The sequence below is a fragment of the Bison bison genome, unplaced genomic scaffold (genome assembly GCF_000754665.1).
Source record: "Bison bison bison isolate TAMUID 2011002044 unplaced genomic scaffold, Bison_UMD1.0 scf7180017858048, whole genome shotgun sequence".
Taxonomy (NCBI): domain Eukaryota; kingdom Metazoa; phylum Chordata; class Mammalia; order Artiodactyla; family Bovidae; genus Bison; species Bison bison.
The window spans coordinates 1,715,298-1,729,469 of record NW_011488621.1 but is presented as its reverse complement, the minus strand read 5'-3'; the positions used below and the strand labels follow the sequence as shown (position 1 = coordinate 1,729,469).

Sequence of the window (14,172 nt, the reverse complement as noted above, 5' to 3'; positions counted from 1 at the left end):
TGATGCTGGGAGGGATTGGGGGCAAGAGGAGAAGGGGACCACAGAGGATGAGATGGCTGGATGGCATCACTGATTCGATGGACGTGAGTCTGGGTGAACTCTGGGAGTTGGTGATGGACAGGGAGGCCTGGTGTGCTGTGATTCATGGGGTTGCAAAGAGTCGGACATAACTGAGCGACTGAACTGAACTGAACTGAACCTGAATGGTCAGTGGTTTTCCCCACTTGCTTCGATTTAAGTCTGAATTTGGCAATTAGGAGTTGATGAACTGAGCCACAGTCAGCCTCCAGTCTTGTTTTTGCTGACCGTAAAGAGCTTCTCCATCTTTGGCTGCAAAGAATATAATCAATCTGATTTCGATGTTGACCATCTGGTGATGTCCATGTGTAGAGTCTTCTCTTGTGTTGTTTGAAGAGGGTGTTTGCTATGACCAGTGCGTTCTTTGGGCAAAACTCTATTAGCCTTTGCCCTGCTTCATTCCGTATTCCAAGGCCAAATTTGCCTGTTACTCCGTGTTTCTTGACTTCCTACTTTTGCATTCCAGTCCCCTATAATGAAAAGGACATCTTTTTTGGGTGTTAGTTCTAAAAGATCTTGTAGGTCTTCATAGAACCGTTTAACATCAGCTTCTTCAGTGTTGCTGGTTGGGGCATAGACTTGGATTACTGTGATATTGAATGATTTGCCTTGGAAATGAACAGAGATCATTCTGTCAGTTTTGAGATTGCATCCAAGTACTGCATATCAGACTTTCGTTGACTAGGAGGGCTACTCCATTTCTTCTAAGGGATTCCTGCCCACAGTAGTAGATATAATGGTCATCTGAGTTAAATTCACCCATTCCAGTCCATTTCAGTTCGCTGATTCCTAGAATGTCGACATTCACTCTTGCCGTCTCCTGGTTGACCACTTCCAATTTGCCTTGATTCATGGACCTAAGATTCCAGGTTCCTGTGCAGTATTGCTCTTTACGGCATCGGACCTTGCTTCTATCACCAGTCGCATCCACAACTGGGTATTGTTTTTGCTTTGGCTCCATCCCTTCATTCTTTCTGGAGTTATATCTCCACTGATCTCCAGTAGTATATTGGGCACCTACTGACCTGGAGAGTTCCTCTTTCAGTATCCTATCATTTTGCCTTTTCATACTGTTCATGGGGTTCTCAAGGCAAGAATACTGAAGTGGTTTGCCATTCCCTTCTCCAGTGGACCACATTCTATCAGACCTCTCCACCATGACCCACCCATCTTGGGTGGCCCATAGGACATGGCTTAGTTTCACTGAGTTAGACAAGGCTGTGATCCATGTAATTAGATTGACTAGTTTTCTGTGATTATGGTTTCAGGATTCTTATCTCAGGATTCTTAATTTAATCAAGTCTGCAACATTCCTTTGGCCATGTAAGGCAACATATTCCACAGGTTCTAGGGGTTAAGCTGTGGACATCACTGGGGGCCATTTTTCTTCTACAATATCAGGTCTTTCCTGTACCTCCTGAGCGCTTTCTGCGTAATTTTCCAGCCTTGGTAACACTTCAGATTACTAGTGCAACTGACTGGTTTCTCAGTTTACTTGTGAGTCTACTGAGAGTAGGGACCATTATCTCTCTTGTCCATCATTCTACTTGTATTTCTTAGGACAGCACTTAGAGTAAGCACACGCCACATGTATATTAACCAATTGCTTGAATGAATGAATAAAAGAGATAATGTACACAATAATATGTACACATGTTTTCCAAAGATAGTGTTTTGGTTTGTTCTAAATATTTCTGATTCCTTATTTTCTTTAGAAGTTAGAGATATAAATCTGTTTCTCAGTAATTACTTGATATCAACAGAAAACACCTTCTTTTAAAGAATTATGAGCAATTCACAAACTGCCAGAAACTTTTTGAAGTATAAAAAAGCACTCCTAAATTATGCATCTATGAATACTTTTTAATTAAACAAGTTAATGAATATTCCACAGGAGAGAGCTGGTTTGCACAGTCTGGAGTTAATCATCCACCCACACCTGATGGTTAATTTCTTTCTTTATTTTTCTTTGATTTTTGTAGATAAAGCTCATCATTTACCACATCCCCCATGAGTATATATTAGTTATCCCCTTTGCAGATGCTCCAAACTTACCTCATTTTGCTTATGGCGTATTAGCTGTTCATTCAGTTTTCTACAACAGTATGAATTTTATTGCACTGATTGATTTACTCAGAAGCTTAGAACACAAGTATATATTAATAGTCATAGAATCAGCACAATGACAGAACTGAGAGGATAGTATATAAAAGAAAACTTCACTTATTTTTGGAAAGATTTCAGAAATGTCCATTGTATTTAAATTTTCACTTGAGGGAATTGGTAACTTTGCCATTAACAATGTCTTTTTTATTTACAAAAAAAAAAAAAATGAACTGCTTCTCTTAAAAAAAAAGCTTACTTACATTATTATCCACAACTACATGGCACAATTCTTTTATTTCTTTTGGACGGTCTGAAAATGTGCATCCATTTTGGTTAAAGGAACACAAAAGAGGAACCTCAGGTGTAAAAATGAAGGACAAAGCAAGCACATTCTGAAACAAAAGAAAAATTTTTGTTTCACTTAAACCCAAACATTTTTAGTTAGCAATCTATCATCGCTTAAATTATGAAATAACTACAGGAAAATATAGAGAACGGCAAGTATAATTTATAAGTGAAATAAATAGGATAGAAAAGAAAAAAAACACCTTTCTTAAATAATTTTCTGTATCCATTTACCACCATTTCCTAGTCATTTAGGTTAGTGATCAATCTCTCTAAATAATATGCATAGTTTTTTCACTGGATTATTAAGTTCAGATTGACAAGTAAAATTGCTTATGAACTAGTAGTGACTTTCTGAAGCACTGAATTGATAGAAATTCTAGGGTCTTCTTTGAACTGACTGGGAAAAAGTACCGTGATTGATTAGCCATGTTTGGCTTGTTAAAGAATAGGGATGATAGAATGCATGTCATAAATTTAGTTGCAGATAATAATTTATGTATCTCCTTCATGAAAAGCAATTATAAATAAAATAGTTGTTAATTTTTTCTGGATTATATTGAGTATATATATTGAATTATATTCAGTTTTACCAATGACAATTATGTTTTCTAGTAAATGAAGAATAAGGCTTGAAGTGAAGTCGCTTAGTCGTGTCTGACTCTTTGCAACCCCATGGACTGCAGCCTACCAGGCTCCTCCATCCATGGGATTTTTCCAGGCAAGAGTACTGGAGTGGGTTGTCATTTCCTTCTCCAGGGGATCTTCCCAACCCAGGGATCGAACCCAGGTCTCCCGCATTGTAAGCAGACGCTTAACCATCTGAAAGATAAGGCTTAAAGATCTCAAAGAATTCATAATTTAATTTGGGTGGATTAGATATTAATGATAACTTTTTCTACATAAATTTTTGGACTAAGAATTTTAGATTTAGCTTTTTTGTATGTACTGTACTACAAAAGACTATAAGGAGATGGAAAAAAAGACTTCATTAATTTTTTTATCAAATTACATCATCACTGTCATTTGAAGATCTATTGCTAAATATGTCAGAGGTTTAAGTCATTTATTTAATCCAAGCTATTGAATTTTTTAAAAATTACTGATTATTTTCCTGGTGTTTAGTAAGAGTTACATAATGATTTACATAATGATGTGTTGGTAAATCCAAAAAACTCTTGGAGTGGAGACTATGGCATGGGGTGGTAGAGAAGTGTGATTTGTTGCACTTGCCAATTTCCATGGTGTAAATATTTTCAAGCTACCACCATGCTCTCATTAAATGTGGAGCTTAGAAAGATATGTACACAGTTGACATGCTGAAAAGATGTCAAAATAGCTGGACTGAGTTGTCTTTGAAAAAATCATATACGTTTTATTTTCTAAAACAGATATATTCAGAAGTATTGCATAGAAACTCTTCAAATTTTGAACTCCATGGTACATTGCAAATGATTAGTCTTACTAAAGCTTTTTATATCTAACTTTGTAAGGATACATCTAATCCATTATATATATTTTATGCATATATGCCATGTGGATTATTGAACTTTTGTAGGAAAGCTTATCTGATATTCAATTGTTAAAGATTCTTATACTCTGAAAATTCAACAAAATGTTTCCAAATTGGATAAAACATGTTTATGAATCATAAAAAATTTGCAAGGAAGTACATATCACAGGCAAATAATGAGCCAAATGTCTCAGCAAATCTTTTAATATTTCTTTAGTCATTCTTCTTCTGTAGCTCTAAATAAAATGAAATAAAAGTATTTCTAAACTAATTAATGTAGTGCCAACCTATTTATATATGTTTGTGTGTGTCTGTCTGTGAGACTAGGAAATAAAAGGAATAAATACCAATCAATGTTCCACTGTTTGTCCTTACCTAGGATTCATATTTTTATTTTTCCTGCAATCTTAAACCCACTCTCCAATCTCTGATAATAGCAATGACATATTATATCTGAGGCTGTAAATAAAAGCCCTTCTGTAGTAATGTTAGGTCCTATTTTTAGGCAAATATTGAATGATAATGATTACTACTGAGTGGTCAGTGGATGAGCTAAGTTGTGGTCACTTTTCATTTGGCTTGAAGTTCTAATTTACCATTTTGAGCCAATGGTAGCAGAGCCTGAATCTATACGTACCTTCATAGCTCCTTCTCACAGGAGAAAAAGAGAAACAGAGGGCACCACTGGAGTACCTGGCATATGGTACTACATTTATGAAAACACACTTTTTAATTCATTTGGCTGTGCTGGGTCTTGGTTGCGGCACACGGGATCTTAGATCTTTGTTGCAGCGTGTGGGATCTTTGGTTGTGGCGGCGAACTTCTGGTCGTAGCATGTGAACCCTTAGTTGCAGCATGTGGGACTAGCTCCCTGACCAGAGATCAAACCTGGACCCCTGCATTGGGAGCATGGTGTCCTAGCCACTGGACCAACCAGGTTAGTCCCCCTAGTCAAATAAAAAATATTGATTGAATGGGACAGGAAAATTGTGAGATCTTAAACTGTCATCTACTTTTGGATAGGCTATTAAATTCAAAGCTACTTTTGCATGAAGCCTTCCCTGGTTGCTCCAGAAGGACATCTTATTGTAAATTTCGATTGTCTTTCATTTTTAATCATATGCCATTTACCAATATTATCCTTGGCACTCAAGTTATGTAGTAATAATTACCTGAGATAATATTGGAATAATCAAAAGTCAGAGTTCAAAAATAATTAGTAGCCAACTGAAAATGTAAAATTAAAAGTGTTTGGAATTGATTTTGTTAAACATTCCCTGAGCCATCCAGGGATTCCCTGGTGCCTCAGATGGTAAAGCGTCTACCCGCAACACGGGAGACCCTGGTTTGATCTCTGGGTTGGGAAGATCCCCTGGAGAAGGAAATGGCAACCCATTCCAGTACTCTTGCCTAGAAAATTCCATGGATGGAGGAGCCTGGTGGGCTACAGTCCATGGGGTCACAAAGAGTTGGACATGACTGAGTGATTTCACTTTGTTAAAACATTAGGCCACTGTTGATCTTCCCAATGTTCAACAAAGTCAATAGTGAAAATCTCTAAGAATTCTCTCTGATTCAGCTCTGTTCCTCTTACAGAAGAAGCTACCCAGCCCTGCCTGAATCCAAAGTGTTCTTTAGTCCTGGATTGCAGTGGATTGACCTTTTCCGACTATACTGGAGTCTCCATGCTTGTTGAGGTATTTGTGCAGCTTGTGTTTGGACTGATTCTTTCCCTTCTCTTTAGGAACAGTGTTTTTACGGACTCTTTCTCACCTCTGAGGTCATGACCCTGCTCATCTCACCCATTCTCCCCAAAAGACATAGACTTTGTGCCTCCCGCTACAGTAGATTTCTTTTCAGGAGATTTCATGAAGTTTCTAGCTATGCGTGTATCAGGAGGATGTAAGGGGAGTAGAGTAGGTATTCACGTGGTGCATGAGTTTTTACATTTTCAGTTAACTACTAATCATTTTTGAACTCTGACTTTTGATTATCCCAATATTATCTGAGAATATGTATTTGAGATGTAGGGGGCATAGTACATGCTGGGCAGTCAACTCCTAGGCTTCCAGAAAGAAGGAGAAAAGCCCCTTCCATGAGCAAGTGCCCTGAAGTTGGCAAGATATGGTCTTTCATATCATGGATGGGTACAGTCTGACCTGAAACCATTCCTGGCCTGAATTATTGAGAAACCACCTCACAGGCAGGGACAGGTGGAGCTTTGGAAGCTCAGAGGAGAGCACAGCAACAGGTGTGTGGAAGGCAAAGTAGAGAGATTTCAGCACAAAAATCGGCACTGACCAACGTTTCCCAGCCTGAGATGCTTGACTGCACGGCTGCCCACCATGGCAAGGGGGGCTGGGTGCTGAGGTGCGGGGTTCAGGGGTCTGACCCCTGGGAGAGGACTGGGATTGACTGTCCTGAAGACACTCAGAGGGGGCTCATACGACACAGCTGAGGGAAAAGCCTGGGACTGCCAGAGGGGCAACAGGTCACTGACTGCCAGAGGCGACAGTCCACCTCTGCATGCTCACAGATGTTAGGACACGTGAGTGTCCTTTGTGAGTGCCCGCGGTGGGGCTGGCTGCAGCTGCTGTCTGCAACCCCAGAGGGGTTTTGGCTGGCTGCTAGCAAGGCCAACGTGAGTGCCAGAGGCAGGACAAGTCACAGCTCTGGTCTGCAGCCTCAGAGGTGGACACGCTGGCCAGCCACTGGAAAGGTTGGCATGAGTGCCAGAGGCAGAACTAGTCACGGCTCTGGTCTGCAGTCTCAGAGGCAGGCATGCTGGCCAGCTGCCGTCAAGGCCAGTGGGAGTGCCACAGGCAGGGGATGAGTAGCACCGCAGGCCCAACCCCAGGGGTCGCAGGTGCAGGAAGCTGCGAGCAGGCACAAGTCATAGCCCACACCTTCCTGGAGCTCGTGAACCTTGACATTGCCGAGGTTCCCATGACTTCGGGCCAGTTCCCCTGGGAGAGTGCTTGACCTGCCTCAGGCTGCAGCAACTCCGAAGGCCTTTACCGCCCCAGGCCCTCCTCGCACGTTCCACTTTGGCCTGCCATATCCCTCCCTCTTCCCAGCCCAGCTGAGTAAGTGAGTCCGATACGCCTCTGCGTCTGCCCCATCTTGTCTGGGTGGGAAACAGACACCAGAGCGTAGCCTACAGAGGCAGGGCAAAACCAATGTGTGAGCCACAGAGGCTGTGTGACCAAAGAGGAAGTGAATTTCCTCCTGCAGCCACAGGAGCAGCAGATTAAATCCCCACAATTGGCTTGAAGGTGTGGCGTTTGGGGGCAGTTGTGGAATTTGGAAGCAAGTACAAGTTGGAGTGTGGACAGGTTTGAGTCTGAGCTGACCCCACAGTGCCCACAGCAGGTCTGGAGACCTTCCTAGAAATACTGGAGGTCTTTTTGATGAGGCACATTAGCTGGAACTCACTGTGTGGCAGGAAAACTGAGAACTGAGGCCACAGGAAAATAGTCTTCTTACCACCCCTCTCTCTCTTTTTTCATTTTGTTCTGTTGTTCTTTTTTTATTAGTACTTTAATACTTATTTATTACTTAATTTTTCCTTTTGTAAAGCTTTTATTTTTAAGTAAGTTTATTTTATTTTTTCCTATTTCTACACTAGTATTTTGTTCTGTTGTACTTTTTTCATGTTTTGGTTCTGAATTTTTTCTAGACTAGTTTATTGTGTGTGTTATTTATGGGTTTGCTTATTGGTTTGGTTGCTCTCTTCCTTTGTGGTTCCACTTTTTAAATTTTTATTTTAGTTTTTTGTCTTATTTTCTTTTTTTTGAGTATGAGTGTATGAGTCTCAATGTATGTTCTTGTCTGTTCAGTGTTACTTTTATCATTTGTCTTGGGGATTTGTCTGTCCGTTCATTTTTTGTTTGCATGTTTGTTTGATTTTTTTTTCTATTTATTTCCTTTTCTCTTCCATGCTGTGTGGCTTGTGGAGTCTTGTTGCTTCAGCCAGGGGTTGATTTTGAACCTCTGAGGTAGAAGGTCCAAGTTCAGGATGCTGAATCACCAAAGATCTCCTGACACTGTGAAATATTAATTGGCAAGAACTCTCCCAAAGGCCTCCATCTCAGTGCTAAGACCTGGCTCCACCTAAAAGCCAGCAAACTCCAGTACTGGATACCTCATGCCAAAAAATTAGCAAAACAGTAACACAAACCTACCCATTAATAGACAGGCTGCCCAAAGCCATACCATGCTCACAAACACCCAAACACACCATTGGATATGACAGTGCCTTTCAGAGGAACAAGATCCAGCTCTGCTCACCAGAACACAGGCGTCTGGCCTCTTACCAGGAAGCCCCCACAAGGGACTGGTCAGAACCCACCCACTGGGGGCAGACTTCAAAATTAAGAGGAACTTAGGCCTTACAGCCTTCAGAAAAGAGACCCCAAACACAATAAATGAAGTGGAAAAAAAAACAAAACAAAAACAGAGAAACATGCATCAGATGAAGGAACATGGTAAAAACTCACAACACCAAACACATGAAGATGAAATAGGGTTTCAACTAGAATTCAGAGGAATGATAGTAAAGATGAACCAAAATCTTGGCAATAAAATGGAGGCATAGATAAGTAGAATGGAGGGATGGATTGAGAAGATACATGAAGAGTTTAACAAGGACATGGAGGATATAAAGAATAGAATATCAGCAATGAACAATACAATAAGAGAAATAAAAACACAGTAAAGGAAACCAATAGCATAATAACTGAGGCAGAAGAATGTTTAAATGAACTGGAAGAGAGCATAGTAGAAGCAGAGCAGCATAAAGGAAAAAAAGGAAAAGAAATGAGGACAGTCTCAGAGACATCTGGGACAATATTAAGCACACCAACATTCAAATTAGAGGGATTCCAGAAGAAGAAGAGAAAAAGAAAGTGTATGAGAAAGTACTGAAGTATAGTCAAAACTTTCTCTAACATTAGAAAGGAAATAGTCACCCAAGTCCAGGAAGCACAGAGAGTCCTACACAGGATAAACACAAAGAAAAACATGCCAAGATACATATTAATCAAACTAACAAAAATTAAACACAAAGAAGAAGCAAGGGAAAAGCAACAAATAACATACATGGGAATTCCCATAAGAGTAACAGCTGAGCTTTCAGCAGTAACTCTGCAGGCTAAGAGGGAGTGGCAGAATATACTTACAGTGATAAAAGGGAAAATATGAGACCAAGATTACTCTATACAGAAAAAATCTCATTCATATTTAACAGAGAAATCAAAGGCTTTACAGACAAGCAGAAGTTAAGAGAACTCAGCAACACCAAACCACCTTTATTTACAACAAATGTTAAAGGAACTTCTCTAGACAGGAAACACAAAAGAAAAGGCCTACAAAAACAAACCCAAAACAATAAAGTAAATTGCAATAGGATCATACATATCAATAATTACCTTAAATGTAAACGGATTAAATGCTTGAATCAAAAGACACAGACTAGCTGAATGGATACAAAAGCAAAACCCCCTACATATGTTGTCTATAAGTGACCCACTTCCCACATAGGGACACAAACAGACTGAAAGTGAGAGGCTGGAAAAAGATTTTCCATGCAGATGGAAATTAAAAAAAAAAAAAAAGACTTTAACAACAGACAAGGAAGAATCTTAGATTGATCAACAGATCAATCCAAGAAGATGATATAATAATTATAAATATATACGCACCCAACATAAGAGCACTCCAATGCATAAGACAAATGCTAACAGACATAAAAGGGGAAATCAACAGTAACACAAAAATAGTGGGGACTTTAACACTTCACTCACGCCAACGGACAGGTCATCCAGACAGAAAATTGAATAAGGAAACACAAGCCTTAAATGACATTTTGGACCAGAAGGTCCTAATTGATATCTAAAGGACATTTTATGCAAAAGTAGTAGAATTCACTTTTTTTCTCAAGTGCACATGAAACATTCTCCAGGATAGATCAAATCTCGGGTCACAAATCAACCCTTCATAAATTTAAGAAAATTGAAATTGCATCAAGCATTTTTTTTCTTACCATAATGATATAAGATTAGATATCAATTACAGGAAAAGACTGTAAAAAACAAAAACCACTTGGAGACTAAGCAATATACTTCTAAATAACCAAGAGGTCACTGAAGAAATCCAAGAGGAAATCCAAAAGTACCTAGAAACAACAAAATCACAACAACTCAAAACATATGGGATGCAGTACAAGCAGTGTTAACAGGAAAATTTATGGAATACAAGCTTAACTCAGGAAATGAGAAAAATATCAAGTAAACAACCTAACCTTACACCCAAGGCAACTAGAAAAAGAAAGAAGGGAAAAAGAAAACCACCAAAGGTAGTGAAGGAAAGAAATCATGAAGATCAGTGTACAGTGTTTTAATCACTCAGTCATGTGACTGACTCTTTGTGAGTCAATGTCCAACTCTTTGTGATGCCATGGACTATAGCTCTCCAGGCTCCTCTGTCCATGAAATTCTCCAGGCAAGAATACCAGAGTGGGTTGCCATTCCCTTCTCCAGGGGATTTTCCCAAACCAGGGATTGAACCTGGGACTCCTGCACTGCAGGCAGATTCTTTACTATCTTTTTATTTACTTCTGCTCAGATGAAGATCAGAGCAGAAGTAAATTTAAAATTAAAAAAATGAAGGAAACAATGCCAAATATTAATAAAAACAGAAGCTGCTTCTTTGAGAAGATAAACGAACTTGACAAACCATTAGCCAGACTCATCAAGAAAAAAAAGGGAGAAAATTCAAAACAAGAAAATTAGAAATGAAGAAGAAGTTGTAACAGACAACACAAAAATAGAAAGGATCAAAAGAGAGTATTATGAGCAATTATATGTCAATAAAATGGACAACCTGGAAGAAATGGGCAAATTCTTGGAAAAGTACAACCTTCCAAGACTGAAACAGGAAGAAAAAATAAGAGCAGACCAATCACAAGCACTGAAATTAAAACTGTGATCAAAAATCTTCCAACAAACAACAGCCTAGGGCCAGATGGCTTAAAAGGCAAAAAGTAGCAAACTTTTAGAGAAGAGCTAACACCTATCCTGCTCAAACTCTTTCAGAAAATTGCAGAGGGAGGAAAACGATGAAAATAGATGCAAAATTCATCACAGTAATATTAGCAACAACACATTAAAACTGGCATAGAAGGAACCTACCTCAACATAATAAAGGCCATATACATCAAACACAGCAAGCATTATTCTCAATTGTGAAAAAATGAGATCATTTTCTCTATGATCAGGAAAAAGACCAGGGTGCCCACTCTTGCCATTATTATTTTGTATAGTTCTGAAAGTGCTAGCCATGGTGCTCAAAGAAGGAAAAAAAAATAAAAAGAATCCAGATTGGAAAACAAGTAAAACTGTCAATGATTGCAGATGACATGATGCTATAGCATCTAAACCCTAAAGATGCTACCCTAAAATTATTAGAGCTAACCAATGAATTTAGTAATTTCCCAGGATACAAAATTAAAACACAGAAATCTTTTGCATTCCTATGCAATAATAATCAAAAATTGAAAAGAGAAATTAAGGAATCAATGCCATTCACCATTGCAACAGAAAGAATAAAATATCTAGGAATAAACCTACCTAAGGAGACAAAACACCTGTATTCAGAAAACTATAAGATACTCATGAAAGAAATCAAAGATTATAAAAACAGATGGAGGGATAACCATGTTCTAGGATTGGAAGAATCAATATTGTGAAAATGAGTATACTACCCAAGGCAGTCTACAGATTCAATGCAATCCCCATCACATTCAGCTCAGTTCAGTTCAGTTGCTCTAGTCATGTCCAACTCTTGGCGACCCCATGGACTGCAGCACACCAGGCTTCCCTGTCCATCACCAACACACAGAGCTTACTCAAACTCATGTCCATCGACTTGGTGATGCCATCCAACCATTTTATCCTCTGTTGTTCCCGTCTTATTCCACCTTCAATCTTTTCCAGCATGAGGGTCTTTTCAAATGAGTCAGTTCTTCTCATCAGGTGGCCAAAGTATTGGAGTTTCAGCTTCAGCATCAGTTCTTCTAATGAATATTCAGCACTGATTTAATGGCATTTTCCACAAAACTAGAGCAAATAATTTTACTGTTTGTATGGAAACATGACGACCCCAAATAGCCAAAGCAATCTTGAGAAAGAAAAATGGAGTTGGAGAAATCAATCTTCCTGATGTTTGACTATTCTACAAAGCTACGGTAATCAAGACAGTACAGTACTGGCACAAAAACAAAAACATGTGTCAAAGGAACAAGATAGAAAGTCCTGAGATAAACCTACATGCCTATGGACACCTTCTCTTTGACAAGGAGGCAAAAATATACAATGGATAAATGATAATTTTGTCAGTAAGTGGTGCTGGGAAAACTGGACAGTTACATGCAAAAGAACGAAATTTGAACACTTCCCAACACCATACATGAAAATAAACTAAAAATGTATTAAAGACCTAAATATAAGGCTAGAAACTGTAAAATTCAGAGGAAAACATAGATACAACACTCTGATATAAATTGCAGCAAGATCCTCTTTTACCCACTTCCTAGAGTGATGGAAATAAAAAAAAAAAAGTAAACAATGGGACCTAATTAAACTTATAAGCTTTTGCACAGCAAAGGAAACTAAATAAGATGAAAAGAAAACCCTTAGAATGGGAAAAAGTAATAGCAAATTAAGCAACTGATAAAGTATTAATTTCCAAAATGTACCATCAGCTCATGGAACTCAGTATCAGGAAAACAAAAACCCCAATCAGTCAAACAAACAATAACAACAACAACAAAAAAACGGGCAGAAGACCTAAAGAGAAATCTCTCCAAAGAAGACATACAGATGGCCAACAAACACAGGAAAAGATGCTCACCATCATTCATTATTAAAGAAATGCACATCAAAACTACATTGAGATACCACCTCAGACTGGTCAGAGTGATCATCATCTAAAAATCTACAAGCAATAAATGCTGGCAAGGATGTGGAGAAAAGACAACCCTCTTGCACTGTTGATGGAAATGTAAATTGATAGAACCACTCTAGAATAGTATGGAGATTCCTTAAAACACACACACACACACAAAACTAGAAGTAAAACTACCATATGACCCAGCACTCCCACTACTGGGCATATGCCCTGAGAAAATCATAATTCAAAAAGATACATATTTACCCCAATGTTCATTTCAGCACTGTTTACAACAGCCAGGACATGGAAGCAACCTAGATGTCCATCAACAGATGAATGGATAAAGAAATTGTGGTACACATGTTCAATGGAATATTACTCAGCCATAAAAAGGAACACATTTGAGTCAGTTGAACTCAGGTGGATGAACCTAGAGCCATTATACAGAGTGAAATAAGTCAAAAAGGGGAAAACAAATATATATTAATGCATATATATGGAATCTAGAAAATGGTGCTGATGAACCTATTTGCAAGGCAGCAATGAGACATAGATATAGAGAATGGATTTGTAGACATAGCAGAGGAAGGAGAAGTTGGGATGAATTGAGAGAGTAACGTTTAAATATTTACTCTACTAGTGTAAAATAGGTAACTAGTGGGAAGTTATATAATACAGGGAGCTCAACCTGGTGCTCTTGGATGACCTAGTTTGGATGAGATGGGAATGGGAGGGAGGCTTAGGAGGGAGGGAATATATGAATACTTATAGCTGATACATGATGTTGCACAGCAGAAACAAATATGACTAAATTTAAAGCAGTTATCCTCCAATTAAAAAAAAATAATAAAAAAATAAGGAAAGAAGGAGAAAAGTCCCTTCCCTGGGCAAATGGCAGGATGTGGTCTCTCATAACATAGATGAGACCTGAAACCCTTCCTGGTCTCTGAAATAATGCCCAGTGCAGTAAGGCGCTTTGCTCCATTCTGTATTGGGTCCCTACAATCCTGGTTGCAAAAAATAAAACAGTTTTATCTCTTTAAAACTGAAGTCTTCATTTTTCAGATGGAATACTTAATTTTGCCAATTCGAGGGAAACTCAGAAACTTCTGGGCTTCCCTGGTGGCTCAGATGGTAAAGAATCAGCCTGCAATGTGGGAGACCCTGCTTTGAGTCCTGT

At 38.8% G+C, this 14,172-nt stretch overlaps 1 protein-coding gene across 5 annotated transcripts in view; it reads left to right on the top strand.

The window, feature by feature from the left end:
- The window catches only part of SLC26A7 (solute carrier family 26 (anion exchanger), member 7), a 170,217-nt gene that overhangs the window by 142,680 nt on the left and 13,365 nt on the right, over positions 1-14,172 (top strand). For all 5 annotated transcript variants that reach the window (XR_827212.1, XM_010861984.1, XM_010861993.1 and 2 more), the window contains one exon: positions 5,640-5,740. Coding sequence is in view for 4 of the 5 variants with exons in the window: in XM_010861984.1 (XP_010860286.1) it covers positions 5,640-5,740 (101 nt within the window). In the remaining variant the exon portion in view is untranslated. The remainder of the gene's footprint in view (positions 1-5,639; positions 5,741-14,172) is intronic.